This window comes from Antechinus flavipes, chromosome 2, assembly GCF_016432865.1.
Source record: "Antechinus flavipes isolate AdamAnt ecotype Samford, QLD, Australia chromosome 2, AdamAnt_v2, whole genome shotgun sequence".
Taxonomy (NCBI): domain Eukaryota; kingdom Metazoa; phylum Chordata; class Mammalia; order Dasyuromorphia; family Dasyuridae; genus Antechinus; species Antechinus flavipes.
In genome coordinates, this window is record NC_067399.1 from 636,641,833 (window position 1) to 636,661,991 (window position 20,159).

Sequence of the window (20,159 nt, forward strand, 5' to 3'; positions counted from 1 at the left end):
TACATGTCCATACAGTTATTTTGCTGCACAAGAAGAATTCACCTGATTTATTTCAATCAGATTTTTTCTTACAAGACAATATCAAAATATGTGAGTGTTTTAAAGCCTCATTCTTTGGATACTCTTTAAGGCTAGGATTACATATGCAATCTTTTCAGTCACTGATCAATAGCTGCTAAAAGTTTTTTACAGAGTTTGAAATCAACAAGAGTGACAGCACAAGGTAGTGGCAATGCAGAATTTTAATAAGAAACACCAGTATTTAAAATTTTTTAAATCCTTCAAAGTTTTCCGTGTGTGTGTGTATGTGCATGTGTGTGTGAGAGAGAGAGATTTAAATTTTGAAGTTATTAAAAGTTCATTCAATCTGGACTAACCCCTCTATATTGTATACCATGTGAGAAATAGTAAATATCCACTGCCCTTCAGCTGTCCTTTGGGAAAAGGGTGAAGGGGAGAGTAGGAAGAAAGGATATTCTACCACTGACCACTAAGGGAGAAGAGGCGTGGTTTTGACCACTGATTCTTCCAAGAGAACTATTCCAGGCAGTGAGGAGGGGAATGGCACTAGTTCCTGCAGATCAGTATATAGTACATTTTTGACATGGGATCTGAACAAGGCGGGGGTCTCTGGCTTCCTGGACTCTAGAGCAGGTAGTCAGTGGTAATGATTAAGGAGGAGAAGCATATGCCTTAGTGTTACCTTATATTTTCTAAAGAATGGATATAATTGGCTTCTTCCCTTCATTTTTGTTTCCTTGGCCACTGTCACTTCTAGAACCACGAAAACAATCTCATCTCCTTCCTCTGTATTCCAGAACAGCCAAAAGATTTCCAGCTTGGTGTTTGCTAAACCCTGGGCTTGAATGAGTAGTTCTCAAAACCCTGAGCGTAAGAAGTCGGAGGGGAGGGAAAGGGAAAGGGTGAGCTGTGGTGCCCTGAGCATCTTCATTGGTGCATATCCAACAGAGTGACTGTTTTGGTACCACCAGTAGTTTGTTTTTTCTTTTCACTGATCTTTCCAATCCTTCCTCTCAGCATTTATGCCACTTTCTGTCTGGTCATTTATGAGCTCTTTTTATGGTTGAATTTTTTCTGTCATAATGGAGAGGAGGAAAAATAGGCAGAAGTTAAAGGACTTACCCCAATTCCCCCGGATTCAGAGTTAGACTTTGGAAAAGCACATCTTTTAGTACTTGGGCCCATACTCCCTCAAACTGAATGCAATTTCTAACCCATGTGCCAGCCATTGTGAGACCTTATTTATGGTCTATTTACGGACTACGGACTGAATAGGTTCTAGGCTGCTAATTTAATCAGTAACAGTGGAGGTTTTTCCTTTGTCTCATAGAACGGGAGTTGTCTTCATCCTCTAAAAGTGAGCTGGATGAACTTCAGGAAGAAGTGGCTCGGAGGGCCCAGGAACAGGAACTCCGAAGGAAGCGGGAGAAGGAATTAGAGGAGGCTCGAGGGTTCAACCCCCACCCCAGCCGCTTCATGGACTTGGATGAACTTCAGCATCAGGGTAACTTGTGGATGAGTCTGTGGACAAAGAGAGACAGACAAATGGTTCAACTGGCATTTTTCTTTATCTCCCCATTCCCAAGTTTGAGCAGCATCTCTGACACTGTCAAACTAGAATATGACTAACTTGTTAATTGAGGAGAGGGTCCTTGGTTTGGAGGACATATATATGATTTAGAGGTGGGGGCAGGAAGGAACAACTTTTGACAATAGAGAATTCTTCATGCCAAAAACTTCCCATCATTAGAAATAGAAAAATAAACTATACATAAATCTTAAATTGAGTGATAGAGAAGTGATGGAGATTGGGAGAATGAAGTGAAAAACTTTTCAGGTTCTTCCCATATAGTTTGAAGAAGACTTTTTGAGGGTTACTTTAGGTATAGTTGTTCATCTTGTCTCATTTTCTATAATCTTTCTGAAGAGTCACTTTGAGAACACACAGGTTTGAGGAGTGGAAAACACACACATAGGTTCAGAAAGGACTGAGGGCTGGAGGTGGGTCTTCCCACTTTGGCTTTATGTTTTATTTCTTTGAAATAGGTTCCATAGTCTTGTTAGTCCATAATCTGAACGTATACAATCTCCTTGGACCACCTTTTAATGGAGATTTCTCCCTTTCTGTTTCACTGGAGGTCACATCTCATACTAGACAATCCCCCCTTCTTTGCTTCTCATCCAAACTGAAGAACACCTCATCATATTTCCTGAATCAATAAGCTTGTTTCTGTGCATATGTTTGTTAAAATTTTTTTGTTATTCTTTCTTTCTGAGTCATTGTAACATCACATTCCTAGCTTCATGTTCTTTTTGTAAGAAGAATCTTCATTCTTCCCACTTTTTCATCTCAGCTAGTTGGCAAGCAAATCAAGGTAACGTGTCAGTACTCAGCTGCCCAGATTTCTCTTTTAGTTTTTCTCATTGACTCCACAATTTCTGGATGAGAGAAGTCTAGCTAGGTAACATAGACCCCTTAAAAGGACTAAGAAAGGGGTGGCAGAGTGGATAGAATTCCATGCATGGCATCAGAAAGATTTGAGTTCAAATCCAGATTTAGATTATTACTAGCTATATCGACTCAGAGCCAGTCACTTCTCCTGTTTGCCTCAGTTTCTATATCTGTAAAGTGAGCTGGGGAAGAAAATGGCAAACCACTCCAGCATCTTTGCCAAGAAAACCCCAATTGGGGTTACAAAGAATGAGACAAGACTGGAACAACAACAAGGGAATGGTACCCCCACTATGGATCCAACTCTGTTCCCAGGGTTTTAGGATCTTATGCCTTATAACCTTAATCATGAATCTGAGTGTGTAGTTAGTATTGATAATTTCAACTGATTCTGTATTATAGGAATACCCAAAACTTGAGATAAAAGGAGTGTCAGAGCTCTAAATTCTAATCTTCCTGTAGCCAAATTTATATTTTTGTTATTTTCCTCTAATTTCTCTAGGATCCTTCAAAGGCAGGAACAAAACAATCTGATGACAAAATAAATATTCCTAGGGATCTTTGTCTTCAACCCTCAGTTTGAAACAAGTGGAAAATCTGTGAAAAGTGGTTCAGATATCTTAACCTTTCTTATCTGAGTCTAAAATCCCTCCCTCAAAAACGTCATGAACTGATTTCCCAAGTCCATATAGTGAAGACATGCCTAAGTACTGGCAAGGGGCACAAGGTTACAGTTTATCTATGGAAAAAACTCGTAGCTTCAGTAGAATTTGCAAATAAGTCATGGCTATGAAGGGAAGAGGGCCGACAGCAGGTTGATTGAGTAAACAGAGTCAGAGATTGACTCCCATTTTCCCTTTTTTTTTTTTTTTTGGACATTTCTTTATTTTCTATGACAAATCTTTTTTTTTTCTTTTCTATTTTCTTCCTGCCTTTTTTTTTTTTTTTAAATATTTGTCATTGATGAAAACATATGTATATGGTGGGGAAGTTTGACCAGGAGAAGGGGAGGAAAGAGCCTTTGAAAAATATTGTTGATCCTAAAACTAAAAAAACTAAAAAAAGTACTAAGCATGTCAAAACCTAACCCTTGCCAGCCTAGTTGCTCTCCAAAACTGGGCTCCAAATCACACTGCAAGAACTTTGATGTTGGAGGTATGATTGAAGCAGGAAGTAAGAGTGAAGGCAGAGCACAGGGTCTGCACAGGGGAGTGGTTCTGGGGGCAGCCCTCAGTGCTGAGGCAGGCTGCTTCACGAGGCAGGGCTGGATGGGGCTCTGGACTGACAAGGCTCGTCCCTGCTCCATCATTTACCAGCCAGTTAACTCTGGCAGCCTCTCTGAGCTTGAGTTTCCCACATGGAGAATGGGGGGCTTGGCTCGTTTCTCCAGTGCTCCATCAGTGTAGGGATCTCTATAGCATTGCCAACCACACGTCAGGGAGTCAACGGGCATTATTAAGCAGATGGTGTGTGCCAGGCACTGTGCTGGACAGACGGGGCACAGGGACAGAACTCGAGCCCTTCCTGCCCTCGGCTGGCTGAGGAGGCCGGGAGGAGCCCGGCTCTGGCCGTGGCCGCTGACGGGAGCCAGTGACCTGTGGGACTGTCAGAAAGTCAGCGAGGTGGGCAGCTTCCTTCTCTAGCAGAGGTGCTCTCCCACCCCAGCAGGCCCCGAGCTGCCTCTTTCTGTACTTCTTTTTCTATTAAAAAACATTCTCCTTCTGTTGGTTGTGCTACTGGAGAAAGCATCGTGGGCTCTCCTCAGGCAGGGAGCACCAAGAACTTGTAGCCTAAGGAAGGATCGTGGTTGGTGTCCGGGCCTCTTTTGTCCCTTGGGGAGGTCTAGAGGGCTGGGGCCACCCACTGGATCTGAGACTGCCCCTAGGCTGCCTTGGGGGTGTGTGAAGCCCACCCGCCTGCCCATCCCCATTTGCATCAAGTGCTGGCCCTTGCAGGGAGGCGGGACCACGCCGAGAGGTCCACGCGCGAGGCCGACTCGGTGTGGGAGGAGGCGCTGCGCCGGGAGCAGAGAGGAGACTGTGCCGCAGCTTTGGCGCTCTGTAACGAAGCCATTTGTAAGTAACTAACTCCTCACAGCCGCTGTGCTTTGAAGCTGCCGCCCTTGTCACTGCCGCCGTTGCCCTGGCTGACTGCCCTCGGCTGTCCTGGCCTTCCAATTAGACACCGAGGGCTCTGGAGGGACCACCTGGAGGGAATTCGGCAGGAGCCCACAGGTGATGCTGGAGCCCCCTCTGCTTCCTGGTCCAAGACTGAATCTGACACGCAACTACCCGCTCTGTCTCCTGACCATCAGGGAATAGGGCAGACAGGAGTGGCCGGCAAGGCAGCCGGAGCAAACAGGCTCTGACCCCGAGCCTGTAACTTTCCACAGGACTATGTGCTTTCCCCCTTTCTTCTCCCTGACTCCTGGGCACTGGCAGGGGTTGAAGCATGAGCTTTGGAGATCCCAGAGCGATTTTTAGGTATGACACCGCATCTAAGCTGAGTAGTCCTGTGATGTGAGGCAGGTCTATTTGCATGTCTCATGATGGTCCTGACTATCCTGACTTTTTCCACTTAGAAGACAGGGGTTGGGCTGGGGCATGAAGCCCAGAGATTTATCCAGCAACCACGCTGGGAAGGCCATAGAAATCACCTGTGGGAAATAAGATGAAATCTCCAGCATTTTTTACAAATGAGTTTCCATTAATTGATCTGAATTCCCTCTGTGACCCCCCACCCTTGGCTGCAAGAATCTTCCTGGCCAGGCCAGGCAGCTCCCCGCCCTCAGCAGCCTCTGCATGTTGTGTGTCTTGTGCTCCTGCTGCTGCCTCTTTTAAGTTACTGCATTTCATTGCTCATTTTTGGTTCAATTTTGTTCTTTGTGTGTGTGTTCTGTTTCTGCTGTGTGTTTTTGTTTTTGTTTTTGTTTTGCATTTTAGCTAAACTGAGACTTGCCCTGCATGGTGCCAGCTCTAGCACGCTCAGCAGAAGCATAGTTGATAAGAAGTTACAAATCTGTATCCGAAAAGCACGGAGCCTCCAGGATCGCATGCAGCAGCAGCCACCACCACCGCCACCACCACCGCCGCTGGGGGGCTCCCTCCCTCAGCCAACAAGGTAGTGCCTGGGAAGTTATGAGAGCCCGTGGACCTCAGGGGAGCTCGCGCCACCATGGGTGCTTTGGAGAGAAAGCAATCCCCAGGAAAACCTGCTCTTCACCAATGAAATGTCACTTTCTACATCAGGCACAGAGTGGGGAAGTGCAGGGTCATAGTGAAGTTATAAACGTGATTGGTAAAAAATAGAAAGAAAGGTACATGGGAAAGAAAGTTACTTTTATCTTTCTCCCTAAAACTAGGAGAGAAAAAATGATCAAAGTAATGAATTGTATCTATAGAGGAAGTAAGGATTTGGAGACATAGTTTGGAAAAAGTAATTCAGCATGCCAGTAGATGAAGATCTATAAGAATACATAGAAGACAAGCTAGTTTTAGCCTCCTTCATTAAACGGTCAAGGCTCATGATCTAGAAGCAAGTGATAATTCTTCTATTGTGCAGGATTCTGCTGAAGCTCTCTGTCCTAGATAGGTAGGTACAGGTGACTCTGGGGACTGATACTGAGAAAATTCATGGGGCAGCTTTGCTGCAGTATTTTACTCAGCATGTATCCAATCCTGGGAAATTCTTTTAAGTCCAGAAAATATTAGTGGCCCAATATCTTGAGGCTAGGTAATCGGCATACTAAAGATGCTGTACTGTTTATGAGATTTGGAGCTATCACCCAACTCATTAGCCAGGGAAAGAGGATTTCTGCTTCTGGAAAATTTGAAATTTTTTTTGCAGAGGATCCTTTAGAAGTATATATGTGCAGGTAGGGTGGTCTTATCAAATGATCCCATTTGGCGATTACAGGTCATTTAGTCAAAACTTCCAATAGTTTAGTCTCCTCTTACTTTTTTTATACCAAAAAACCTGGAAAAGTACAGTTTAGCTCACAGACTACCAACCCCAACATTGTGAGGGGATACAATCCTGGACTCATGTACTCATATGATCTATAGAGCCCTGATGTTATATGTAACTATTCTTGGGTACTGCTTTCTAAGCAATGTATCCTTGGATGCTTCAAAGCAACATCTATTATTGTGTATGTAATCATCTTAGTACCACCTATCCCCCAAGAAAACAGAGCAGAAGAGAAGAAGAAGAATAGTTCTTCCTCCTTTGCATTGGAGTTCTTTTCATATCCAGGTATCAAAGCTATAGTTCTTTCTGAAAGTAGATCTCTTTGGAATAGATGGCATTTTTAAAAGGATGAAACTAAGCTGTAGTTCTGAAAGTGGGATAGGAATTTTAAAAGGATAAACTAGTAGGTTAGCTTCAAATGCAAATGAGACATAATTTTCAAAAAATAAATTCAGTGATATTTTATGGAAGCTTAATAATATTTTTAAAGTTTAAAGGGGCAGCTCTGAAGAGGATCAGTTATTCTGCTTATGCCCAGGATCTTCTATTTTGTTTTTTAACTTCCTTATTTAGGTTACTGATTAGATCTCACAGGGACTTGATTTAAAAGCAAGTAATTTAGGTTTCAAAACACTCAGCCTAGGAAGGTTAACTTCCTAGTTAACTTAGGTAGTTAGTTGATCCATACTAAATATCTAAACCAGTTGATGAATCTTAGTGATTGCTATTGTCTTTGTTCACATCGTAGAGCATTTAAAGCAAAAAGTTACAAGGTATATAAGCAATAATTAGTGAAGAATTAAGTAATTGTGATTAGTTGAAAAAAATCTCTAGAATTTAGTTATTGGCTTAGGGAAAAGTGTGTAATGCTCTCTAGTCTGCATTTGATTAGGAAAAATAAAACTTAAATAGTGGATCTCCACTAAGTCTGCTGATTGCAGATCCCCTCCCACTACCTTAGCCATAGCACCCACGTGTGGTCTTTTGGGTTGGGAGGCCTTTCTTTGGTGGGCTGAGGGCAGAGCTTGGAAGCAACCACTTAATCTTTCTTAGCTTCAACTTCCTCATTTGTAAAATGAGAATAGCACCTACCTCACAGAGTTGTGATGAGGATCAAATGAAATATGTGGAAAGTGCTTTGCAAAGTTTAAAGCTTTATAAATATCTCATCTACTAATACCACCTCTAACCCTTCTCTTTTCTTCCCTCATTGCTGACCGCTCCCTTCTGCTGTTGGATGTGTTCCATTTCCAGGCTTTGCTTTCTTTCTATTATCCACATGTTGGGCCAGCAATCTTTTTTCCTTCTTCCTTTTTAATTCACAACTTTTTAGTAGAGTAGGAATGGTGAAGGGGAGTGCAGGGGGCAGTGGGAGTTATAGGCAGGGGCTTCTTTCAATGGGATTGTATCACTTTGATGAGAGCCATTTGAGCAAATGCATCCATCAGTTAAGAAAAAAAGTGACTATTGATTATGGGGTGATGGGGGGGGGGAGAAGAGAAAGAGTGTTGATCATGTGTTTTTTTTTTTTGTTGTTGTTTTTTTTTTTTTTTGGTGAACTCTAAACAATTTCTTTTTTTATCATCCAGAACATGGAATAATCAATGGAGAATCATGTTGATTCTATGAACAAAGCCATTAGAATTTGTAATTCTCTGTAACCTTTTTTGTCATTAGAAACAGTTAATGATTGGACTCTTCCCATTTATTTCAGTGAACAGTCTGTCCCGCTCCAAGTACTGTTGAATCAGGAGGCACAGCTGGAACCCAGCAAGGACACCGAGTTTGGGACCAGTTCTTTCTTCCCCTCATCTACTTCCTGTCATGAATCGCACTCATTACTGTCTTCAGAGTCACCTTCTCCATCCACACTACAGTCCGGTTCCCTCAGAAGGTCCTTCCCCAACCTCTTGATTTCCTCTGATAATGTGGATGGCCATGCTTTCTCTGCTTTCTGCAGGCAAGGTTTATCCCACCAGCTGAGGAGGCCTGAGATGGGTTCTCCCCAAGATAGAGAACTTGCAGGAGCCCCAACAGAGGGACTGCTGGACTGGAGGAATAGCAGCAACAGGACTCCCACTCAAGAAGGGAAAAGTACTGGCCAGCAACAGTGCCAAGAGAAAAATGGTCCTGAAGTTTTGCCTGGCCCAGTACCTCCCTGGTCCCATTTGGCCCCTGGAGTCTCCCCTGACAGGGGGGACTCACACAATCCCACCTGTAATCTCTCAAGTTGTTTAGCTTGGTCTGGCCTCCCCATGCATGGGGCCTGTCACTCTAAAGTACCTACTACTTCCTCCCATTTGCTTCATTTTCCTCTAGATTCTACACAGAAAACTAACAGGTGCCCCCAAACCAATAGTGATGAAACTTTATTCATTTCACAGAGGGAGCAGGGTGTTGAAGAGGTCTTTAAGCCAGAAGTCCCCAGCACAAAGGGACTTGTTCGCTCCCTAGCAGAGCAGTTCCAGAGAATGCAGGGGGTTTCCACACAGGATCCTATTTGTGAAAGAAACTGGGCAGCTTCAGGTCCCCAAAATAGGAAACTGGCAACTAGATTGAGAAAGGAGTTGCTCCCTTCAGACTCCAGGATACCTTTCCCACAAGGACATGGGAATGATCATTCATCTGGTGAAAAAGAGCATAGTTCTTTGGATGGGAGGGATAGACAGACTTCTTGGGAAGGGCCCTCTAGTTGTCTTGCTCTTTCCGGAAGCCTTTCCCCGCACAGCAGTGATGCTTCCTGGGCAGTGGGATCAAATGTGGCAGAATCAGCTAAGCTCCCAGGAAAGCTGTCACAGATGGAAGAGGTTAGGCCAAAGGAGGTAGGCTCTGGTGATGACTTAGTGAATTCTCCTTCCCTGGACCATTGGGTGGGCAATACTAGGCGCTCTGGTTCTTTTCCTGATCATGAAAATGGCACATGGATTCATGGGCCTGGGAGGAACCCCTCTCCTCAAGATCCCTGCGTTGGTCTCATTCATCTTGAGAGAAACCATATGTATCTGCACCCACACTGGAATGAGGACACAGAGCAAGAGGCCTCAGAGTTGGAGTCTCTTTTCCAGGCCAGTCTGCAGACATCTCAGGCCAACCAGCCTGGGCCAGGGAGGCAGGATATGTCACGGCAACCATTTGGTCATCCAGGTAAGCATGTGACTGAGAACGACAATTTTAAACTAGGAGCTAGAGAAATGTAAAAATTAAGGGTGAGTTTTGCCTAAGTCATGGGCATCAGGTTAGGGTATGGTTATATTTCTTATAGCTATTGAGACCATCAGGTCAAATACCAACTATTTTTCTTAATCTGGAATGGGGACTCAGGAGTAAAATTTTTTTTTTTCACTTTTGGTTGTTGTTTATTTGCAAAAGAGTGGAATTATTAAAAAGGATCCTTGATCCTCTAGCCAGTGACTTCTGCCTCCTAAAAATTAGAGGTCTTTCAATTTTACATCCTGCATTATCTTGTACTTAGGAACTAGGGAATACACTGAAGGGTGATGTGATGTACAGAGGATTGACTAATGGGATAAGAAGAATAGGCATATCAACAGACCTTGAGACTGGAAATATTCCATAGTCAGATTTATCCTCTAGGTTCATCCTTTATTAGGATTTCTCTATTAAGCCAAATCTCCAGTACATTTCCAGATCCTTACAAAGAGCCATCAACATTTCAGCTTGCCTTGTTCCCCTCATACATGATTAAGTTGAAAGTTAATATGAGCCTCTCTAAAGAAAATAGCTAATTGATTCCTAAAATTCAAAGCTTGTGGGACTATAACTTTGTAACAAATCATTGGCCTCTCTTAGAATCTGAGGGAAAGGAGGTGTCTGTCTCTGACATATCATACATATTCATATACACATATACAATCATATAGATCACATAACATAACATATAGATCACATAACATAATCATGTACTATAACATCTGTAGCTTGGGTTCACATCACAGGTTCACATCATGGAAAGCATGAAATAAACCTTTTTAGTACAAAATTTGAGCCATTTAAAATTGTAAAACATCAAATTGATGTTCAATTAAAATGAATTTTGTTTTCAAAATTGCTAAAAGAGTAGATTGGGAATCGAGACACCTGAATTCTAGCCTCTGCTTTGTTCTAAATTAGGATGATCTTGAATATCATATAAAAGACAAATGAGGATTAGAGAGGATATCTGTAAATTTAAGGATCTCTCAGACTCCTTTCATCTCTGAAGTTTCTATTTTATTAATTTTTCTCTCTTGAGCATGTAGTTCCCATAGTGGTGCAGGTTCATCTGTTGCAATTACCCAGCATGCCATTTTTTATTACATTTTATTTTTTATCAATTAAAAATAATTTTTCTCTTCTCTTCCATCCCTATCATTGAAAACATCCTTATAACAGATAGGTATAGTCATTCAAAACATTGTTGGGCACACCCTCAAAATATGTCTCATTTTGCACTTCAAGTTAATCATCTCTCTAGCAGGAAATGAATAGTATGCAAGTATTACTAAGTTTCACTGAAACTCTTTCATCGTTTCTTATGGCATAAGAGTATTCCAATATATAATTTGTTCATCCATTCCCCAATTGGAGAATCTTCCTCAATTTCCTGTTCTTGGATTTTACCAAAAAGTTGCTATAAACATTTTTATATGGATGGGTCCTTTTTTTTCCTTAATTTGATCTCTAAGGTATAGATCTAGTAATGGTATCACTGGATTGAAGGACTGTTTATTGATGTTTTGGTCATAGTTCCAAATTGCAGCATATCTTTTAGGAGTTAAAGTATTAAATACCTATTATGTTAAGACCTACTTCTGACACATGTTGGCTATGTGATCATGATAAGCCATTTAACTTCTGCAACTCTCTCTGATTATAATTCACAGGCAAACTGCTGATCTGTCTCCATGGAAGGAGCTTTCTTAAAACAGTATAGAACTAAATAGAAAATTTCTTTGCCTTGTGCAAATCAAGAATGTGAATCAAAACCTGAAATTAACTGTGCTGAGACCCATACTGAGCCCCAAACTGAGCATAATTTCTTTATTCATTGGCAAATTGAACTGAAATTTGTTATGGTTATATGAGTTTTTAGAAACCATACTGAAACATAACTGAAGCCATTTTCTAAAATTAATGAATCAAATCACCACTAGATCCTTTTCTAATCCCTCTTCATAGTATGCAGGTAACCCATAGTTCTTGTAGGTTGTATACTAGCAAAACATAAGCTCTGGCAACTTATAGTAATCTAAAGCTTTTTGAATGGTCCTTATAACACTTTTCTTCTGTGGCCTGAGGACCACCTGAAATAAATTTGGACACTTAGATCACCAAATTGACCCCAGGAAGATGAATTTTGGGGCCACAACATCACTAAAGGAACATCTGCCAAGTTTTTCTTTGGCCGGCAAGTGGGCAGTCTTTCTTAGTGGATGGAGTTCCAACTCTGGCTAACTCACTGATACTTGAAATTTTAAAATATTAAAGTAAAAGATCAAAATACCCTCTGAACCAAATCAGTTTTTCCTTTGGATAGTGCCTGGTGGGATTTGTCTGCACAAGTGCTGAAGATATACAGAATAAAGTAAGCAGGTATCATTGATTAATCAGGGAAATGATGTCTATAGGAAGGGGCCAACCAATGTATGTCAGTAAATGGGTGAGCATAGTCCCCAGGGAATTCCTGCTTTTCTTATCTGGTTTGTCTTATCACTGAGCATTTACTAAGTGCTCAATTACATTAAGGATGCTTTAACCTTTTAAGAACTATTCAGTAAGCATTAAAATTGACTTCATTCATCAAGCATTCATTAAATACTCACTATGTACTGGTAGTATGCTTGATGCTGAGAAAGATACCGATTGCAGTGTTCAAGAGCAAGCTTAATAACTAGGCCTCACTGCTTAGCAGTAACTCCTGGCAGATTGAGAGTCCCCAGAGAAGGAGACAGGTTTCTTTTGCCACCCTAGATTCTCTATAGAGTCACCACGTCAGACAAATTTCACAAGTGAACGTTGCAAACGTACATTTGTGCCTAAAGGCTCTGACAGAAGCTGGGCATGCTTCCAGAAATCATTTGAGATGAGGTTGTTGGTAAAAGATCTATGTGGGAGAATGTGCAGCTGTCCAGAAATGGTTACGCCAAGCCCTTTGGCTTAGGGTGGGGGACCCTTGCTACTTGCAGAGAGCTATCTATATTCTTAGTCCTCTTCCTGCCTCCACTTCCCTGATGTTTAGAGTTAGAGTTGCCAGACCCAAAGTTCAGGCCCTCCAGGAAGGGAGTGTTTATTTATGTCTATATTTCCTTTCTCAGGCTCCACAAACATGATAGGGAGGAGACTCCACTCGGCCCCTGGCTTTGATCTCTCACAAATGTCAGCAGTAGAGATGGAACACAGTCTCCATGGGGCAAGCACAGTACCTGTCTCTCAGGTAGTAATCTTGGTGACCTGGACACCAGTTGTAGGTTGGTAGATTGGGAAGTCAGCTGAGGTTCTCACGGTGTTGGAGGAGGGGGGGAGGCAGGGAAGCTCAGCAAGGAGATAACGTGAGGAGAGATTAACCCAAAAAGCATGTGCTTAGATGAGTTCCTCAGGGTCCTTGCAAGACCGGAGCTTGTCAGGTTATCTGTCCCTGATTCTCTTGGTGTCTTTCTGCAGGCTGTATCTGGCCGAGGCTCGATGAAGGACGAGGAAGGAGAGCTGTACACCGCAGAGAATTTCCGACGCATTTCACGAAGTCTCAGTGGCACTGTTGTCTTGGGCAGGGAGGAAACTGCCATGTCTTCTCACAGTTTTGTAAGTCAAATGAAGGACTAGCTTACCCAGAATACAGCCACATCTTTGACAAAGAAGTATTTGAGAGGAAGTTCAGGTAGTAGGGTAGACAAAAATTGACCTTTGTATTTTGTGGGAAGTGTTCACTGGATTTCTGATCTGTCTGTATTAGGTGAATAGGCAATGCCCACCACCTATATCTGATTTCTGTTGGTTATCACTCTTGACAACTGTGCATTCAGGAAAAGCCTGGTAGGGAGAGGTATTCTTTGCCTAAAGTAATTTGATAATTTTCTTCTGGAGGAATCTTCAGGATAAAGAACACAAGAATGGCCTGAATTTGAGGGAGGCAGGGACTGGCAAACTACCCCAATATCCTTGTCAGGAAAACTCCATAGACTTGTCGTAACAACTTCAACAAGACTGAATTAGCAGCAAAGCTGTTGCTGGGATCCCTTCAACAGAACCTGAGCTTTCGGCCAAAGGAGAGGAGATAAAGTGAGGGTAACTGTCATGGATTCAAGTGGCATTTGATTTCCAGCTGAAGAGAATATCCTTCAGTAGGAGAAATGTCATTCACTTCATCAGATTTATTATATGCGTGTTACATATAAACACACAAATCAAGGAAACAAGGAGAACACAATATTCCCTGCCCTCTTGGGACTCATCTTCTTTCTACTGCAATACAACATTTAAACAGATAAATAATTAGACTATAACTTGAGAAAAGACATTAACAACAGTTAATGAAACAAGCTTCCTGAGATGATGCCTGAGCTGAGCCTCAAGAAAAAACAAGGATCCATGGAACTGGATATGGAACAAGAAGCCATCCCAGGCTTGGAGACAGCCAGTGCTATGGCGCAAGGACAGGTGATAGGGCCAAGCTCAGTGAGCAGTAATGGCCAGTTTCCCATGAAAAGGAGTAATGTGAAATTTAGGAGGCCCCCTGGAGCCAGACTGGTGAGAGCTTAATGCTGCTCCAAAGAAGGAAGACATAAAAGTTTCCCTGAGGCTGCCATAAAACATCCACAGCCTGCGCTCTGGTGGGCCAGGAATGGGCATACTCAGCCAGCTATGTATGATCCCAGACTTCTCAGGGAGTATTGAAAGGCAGCTTGAGGAGACCATATACGGGGCTGGAGCAGTAGATGCTTGATCAGAGCTACATTGAATATCCATGACATCCAATATTAATGCACTGAGAAGTTCCTTCTTCTTTGGTCTGTGATGGGGAGAAATCTTATTTACCACTTCCTAAGCCTCCCTAAGGACTTTCCCATTTTCATCAGAAGGGGGTTACTAATCATTCATTTTAATATTCATTCAAATATATTATAAATCCAGGTTAAATGTGGAGACTGGAATTGTCTTAATAGTAGAAGTTCCTCAGAATCCCTCAGAACTTCTTAGGCTTGTCAGACCTTGCTAGTGTTTGGTACAAGAGATTTGAGTTCCTCTATCTTTAAGGAATAATTGCTCATGTGGATGAGACTTAACATAGGGGAAAATCATGGTTTCTTCAATTACCCCCAATCTGAGTTCTCAATGTTCTCCATGACCACCCATTTGAGAATGATGAGGGTTGGGAATTGAGTGAGAAATATTTTTGTGGGAGAGAGAAGGTTGATTTGGGGACTTTAGCCAGAAAACGGATAGTGCAGGTCATTTGCATGCTGAATACTAAGGGGACTGATAGGGAAAAACTGTGGAATTGTGTTAATGGAAGAAGGTGGGCCAGGATCCTTGGTCCATAGTACGACCTTCTATCCCCGCTTCAGGTCTGTTCATTGAGGGGTCTTTGATTCTCTGACCCAGGCTCTTTATCTTTTTGAATGGAGAAGCCTAATAAGAAGCTAAGCACATTCAGATAAGAGGGAAGTATGCACTAAAGGCCCTGGAGCCTTCTCTGTTTCAGTTAGGACATGATCAACTCCCACCACCACCACCACCACCACCATTCTCCTGGTTGTGTAACCTTGTAGTCTTTCATCTGTCTTCATCAGACAAAGCCAATCTGTTGCTAACGCCTCATCTATACTAGCTTTGTAAGTGTTCTTCTTGCTTCTCTTCCCTTTCTATCTAGTCACTGCCTGAGTAGTTGACATTGATAGCATCAGATCACTGTACACAAAAACCTTCACTGGCTGCCCATTGTTTATGAAATAATTCAAAATGATTATCTCTGGAATTCAGGATTCTTCCAAATGTGGTTCAGATATACCCACTCAGGCTTTCCTTTATCCAGCAATTAAACATATAAGCACCTGTGATAAATATAAAGATACAAAGAATAAAACAGACTCCCCTTTCCTAGAATTTCTATTCCAGCATCTTCATTACCTTAAAAAAAAATTTGTTAAATTCTTCTCTGTGCCTGGCACTCTTCTGGACACCGTACGAAACCGGAAAAAAAAAGGGGGCCCTGCCCTCCAGGAATGTTCAGTCAATCCACAAAGAACAAAGATGGGAAAAAATTCAGTGGATATCCACCTCATTGGCTAAAGATGTTGAACAGCTGCACAAATATAGATTTGGACCGCTGACATTATAAACATGTCCATGTGAAGTACCTTATTTGAGGAAAAAGGGATGAACAGCAAGCAGTGGGACGGAGCTCTGTGCCAAGCACTTTCCTAGGCATTAAGGATACAGATACGTGTATTTTTACATCTGGCCAAACTGGATTGCTTTCCATAACTCATACTCCTCTGTAGAGCCTGGAAGGGAGTGGGCTTCCTTCCTCCTTCCCTCCCCGAGAGGCGCAGCTACCTCCATGACACCGTCACTGCTCCACTCTCTGCACATCTTTGTTTAATGTCCCTGATAGAATTGTAAGATTTATAACAGAGAGTTGCTGCAGGGAGTCTTATTTGTGCAGGGACTGGGGTCTTCAGAAATCCCTTCCAACTGGGAGACAGACTTATCCTTGAGATCCCCTAATCTCTCCCTTTCACTACAATGAGAAATTGTGAGCAATTAACTATCCGGCCCACTTGCCCATGGTCACAAAGAGAATTCTTGTATCTAGTTCCTTGGGAGTTTGTCCCTTTCCACCTCTTATTATGTCGGCTCTGGGAGGGCAGCATGTGTTTCTGTGCTGAGGGCTTAGTCCGCAGCAGGCACTTGACATCTAATGAAATGAATTAAAGAGCAGATCTGAAGCTTGGTGTTTTTAGGGTATAGTGGTCGGCCCATGTGAGTGGGAGATGCCCCATGAGGTAACTTGCTAGGCTGGAGCTCCTTCAAGAATTCTTCCTGCTTCAGTTTCCTCTCTTTGTTCCTAGTCCCTTACTTTCCCTTACTGTGTTTTCCCAATCACACCCTGCTGTGTTAATCCTTATTTCTATGTTTTTTTTTCTTTTTTGTCTCATTTCATTATAAGGAAACTTCAAACGGGAGGAAAAAACCTTTGGAAACCAGGCACCGTTGTTCCAGCTCCTCTTCCCTCTCTGTCATCCATGACCCTCCTGTGTTCCTCCCCAATCCCCAGATCCTCCCTCCCCAGCCACAGCTCCTGCCCCCTGATGTCCTGATGCCCACCATGGCAGGGGAGCCCCATAGACCCCCAGGTAACTCTTGGGTTCCAAATCCTGTGCAAAGAATAGCTGTTCTGCTGAGGGCCTTTCTGAGCTGGTTCTTTTGAAATCATGTATCCATGGGATATGGAATTTGGGATATGGGCTCCTTTTTTTGAAATTAAATATCAAAGTCAGAATTGTCATTAGATTATTTCTGAGTTAGAGGAAAGGACAGAGGGGGATACAGTTGTGTAAAGGGTAGAAAGTACAAAGGAAATGGAAGTTTCTCAGAGCTGCTGCTTTTTCTCCCTATCCTGGTCAGGATTTGACTAAAGAAGATGAGATGACATGGAGTTAAAAATACTAAGCTTGCCATCAGCTTTGTCCACAAGGATCTTGATTACTTTAAATTATCCTTATCTATATGGACAAGTGGCCCCTCTGGGGTCCCTGATCTAGCCTCTGAGATAGGAGTCTAAACCCTCTCTCATAAGTCCCCCAGTGACCTAGATGGGCTCCTCTAATTATGATGGGTCAAATTTTTGGATAACCCAAAAGGATTCATGAGTAGTCTGCAGGGGTCAGACCCCCAGTTTAAATGAAGCATAACTCATTAATGATAAAACCAAGACACTTGTACCATTAAGTATGGCCCTTCTGTAGGCAGCTCCAATCTCCAGTCACTCCATCTAATTTTTCAGCAGTATCCCCTCATTAATTCCCTGTGCTCACTCTCCAGCTTTAGGGCCTCTCGATGCCCTGAAGCTATGTGGTATAGATTGAGTTAGATTGAGAGAAGCCTGGCACAAGGTTGTCCTTGGCATTTGACCAGCAGAAAGCTAGACTCTTCGGATGGGAACATACACATTAACTCAAGTACTCATCTACCTCACCCATAGTGGAGGAAAGTATTTCTGGATACAGAGCCCACCACTAAATGAAATGGAATGGAAGGGCACTCTTCAAATTAGTTAAGAGTCTAGGTGGCTGACAAAATCAATGCACCGTATGGGGGAAAGGCACAAAAACCCTCATGGGACACATGACGAGGGAGGAAGAGAGTTAAGGATGGTCATGTAGGAAGGAAGAAATAGATTGGACCTATTTGGGAGGTATTCAAGTCATTGTGATTTTTTTTATTTCTTTAGGAACTTCAAGGAGTATCCAACAGCTTCTGGTTATGTGTGACAGGGGTGAAGCTTCCCGAGGGGCCAGATACATAGAAGGGACCCTGAAATACCAGAGCCTCCCACGCCCTTCCAGAGCTGATTCCTCTTGGGGCCCATTGACAGAGACCAGCCAGCATTGTGAAACCAGAGCATTGGCCATTTCAGAGCTCTGGCCACAGCTGACCAACACTGCCACGCTACCAGACCGAAGCCAGGGACTCCAGGGTCCCCAATCGTGGGGGAAGCTCTTTCATTCCCACTCACACTCTTCCATCAGCTGCCATCCATCATCATTGCCCAGCACTCTTTCTACACCACCAGAGATATCACAGAATTCTAGCCTTATACCTAGTTCCTCCCGGGGCCCTGGACCCAGAAGAGTGGACATACCCCCTGATGATGACTGGAGGAAGAACACTTATGCCCCTCAACCCAGACATAGGAAAACAGGAAGAAATGGGCCTCTTTTTGCCACCTCAGAGGTCCACCGAAGGGGGCTGACCTGGGCTACAGCTCCACAGCACAGTGGGTGGTGAGGGGCTTCTCTGTATTCTTCTTGGCTTTCTCTCACATTAATGTGCCATGTCAGAGCTGGTGCCCAATATTGCCATCATTGCTGTGCCAGGATCATTTCAGTATGGACCTCTTTGTCCCCAGTGGCTCTAGAATCTCAAGACACATGGCTGATGGAATTAAATTCTTGAAAAAAATGGGCAGCTGCTTTAGGATGAGGTGCTGTCAAAGGGTCATTTTGATTTTAATTGTAGCCTTAGAGCCACCCAGAATTTTAAGGGTCAACTCATGAAATGTCACTGATCAGCATCTCAGAGTCACCTATCTGATTTGGTATCCTCAGTCCCCTTGTCCTTGTCCCCTGCTGCAGTCCCATTCTCTGCCCCCCTCCATGTTCGTGTTCTCTTTGGTTCTTTAGACTTCCCTCTGTTCTCTTCCTATAACTCTCTTAACCCCTCATTACTTCCTTTCCCGCCTCCCAATTTCTCCAGACATGTATAGTTGTATAGTGTCTATCCATGTCTTGGGTCTGGCCAAAACATGAAGAAAGCCTACCTGGTCAAGGAGCCCAGCCTCTGAGACTCCTTCCTCGCCCCACCTATCAGTGCATACCCACTCACCCACATCTTCTCATATTGGAGAATAAGGGTGGACCTACCAGCACATGCACTTAGACCCTTCCCTCCTTCCTACAGATACACTAACCAAGTCAAGCACACTAACCCCTCTTCCATGCAGCAGATCCATTACTGCCACTCACTCACTTGCCATTGTAAACACTCAGAATAAGTTGAAGTATTTTAGGGCCAAACATAACTGTTTTTGTAAAGTATTTTTGAATAAATCTGAGAGTTCTATTTAACACTTTGACTGCATATTCTTTTCCCTACCATATATATATATATATTTTTTTTTTATAGGGGGATCCTGGGCAATCAAAAAGAGCTCCCACTTATCAGTTGGCCGGTCCTACCAAAAGGAGAAATAGCCTATCTGTTAGGGAGGGAAAGTTGGGAATAAGAGGAATATGGGGGCATAGAAAAGTTTAAGAAATCAAAGAAAATCAAAATTTGAAGAGACCGTGGTGGTCATCTGGTCCAATTTGTAACAGAATTCACCCTGTGATACACCCCCTAAACCAGCACATCAACATCTCCTAAGGCATTTTGTTCCACTTTTGGAGAGCTCCAGATAGTAGGAAATTTTTCCTTGACTCAATCCTCAGTTGGTCTTTTGGCAACTTTTACCCTTTATTCTTATTTTTACCTGCTAGAGCCAAGCAGTGGAAAAAATTCTCATTTTTAAGTGACAGCCCTTCAAGTATTTGAAATTTGCTATGGTGTCTGTCCTCTACATATCCCTAGTTCCTTCAGGTCATCTTTATAAAGCATGAACTTAAAGTCCTTTAACCATTCCTTCCTTCTTCCCAATGTCCATCCTAAAATTTGCCTTAAACTGATCACGATATTCTGACCAAGACAGAGTAGAGCAGGATTCTTGCTTATTCCAGGGCATTATGTCTCTCAATGTCACTTAAAAATGTGTTTGCTTTTTTGTCTTTCATGGTTGACAGGTTGAGCTTGCAAATCTTTTTTAAACTCCTGTCTGGCCATGTCTCCTCAATCTTGTACTTAAAATCATTTCTTGAATCTTGACATTGGTTTCTGTTTGTTTCATCTTAAATGATCTGGCCCCTTTGTTCTAGCCTGTAAAGATCTTTTTGAATACTGTTAG

At 42.8% G+C, this 20,159-nt stretch overlaps 1 protein-coding gene across 1 annotated transcript in view; it reads left to right on the forward strand.

Annotated features, from left to right (window-relative positions):
* Positions 1-19,287, forward strand: part of USP54 (ubiquitin specific peptidase 54) — a 65,042-nt gene extending 45,755 nt beyond the window's left edge. Inside the window, 8 exon segments of the mRNA XM_051982143.1 lie at positions 1,352-1,525; positions 4,429-4,548; positions 5,416-5,593; positions 8,157-9,586; positions 12,757-12,875; positions 13,103-13,240; positions 16,608-16,794; positions 17,892-19,287. Coding sequence (XP_051838103.1) covers positions 1,352-1,525; positions 4,429-4,548; positions 5,416-5,593; positions 8,157-9,586; positions 12,757-12,875; positions 13,103-13,240; positions 16,608-16,794; positions 17,892-18,448 — 2,903 coding nt within the window. The 3' untranslated portion in view covers positions 18,449-19,287.
* Positions 19,288-20,159: the final 872 nt, after the last annotated feature.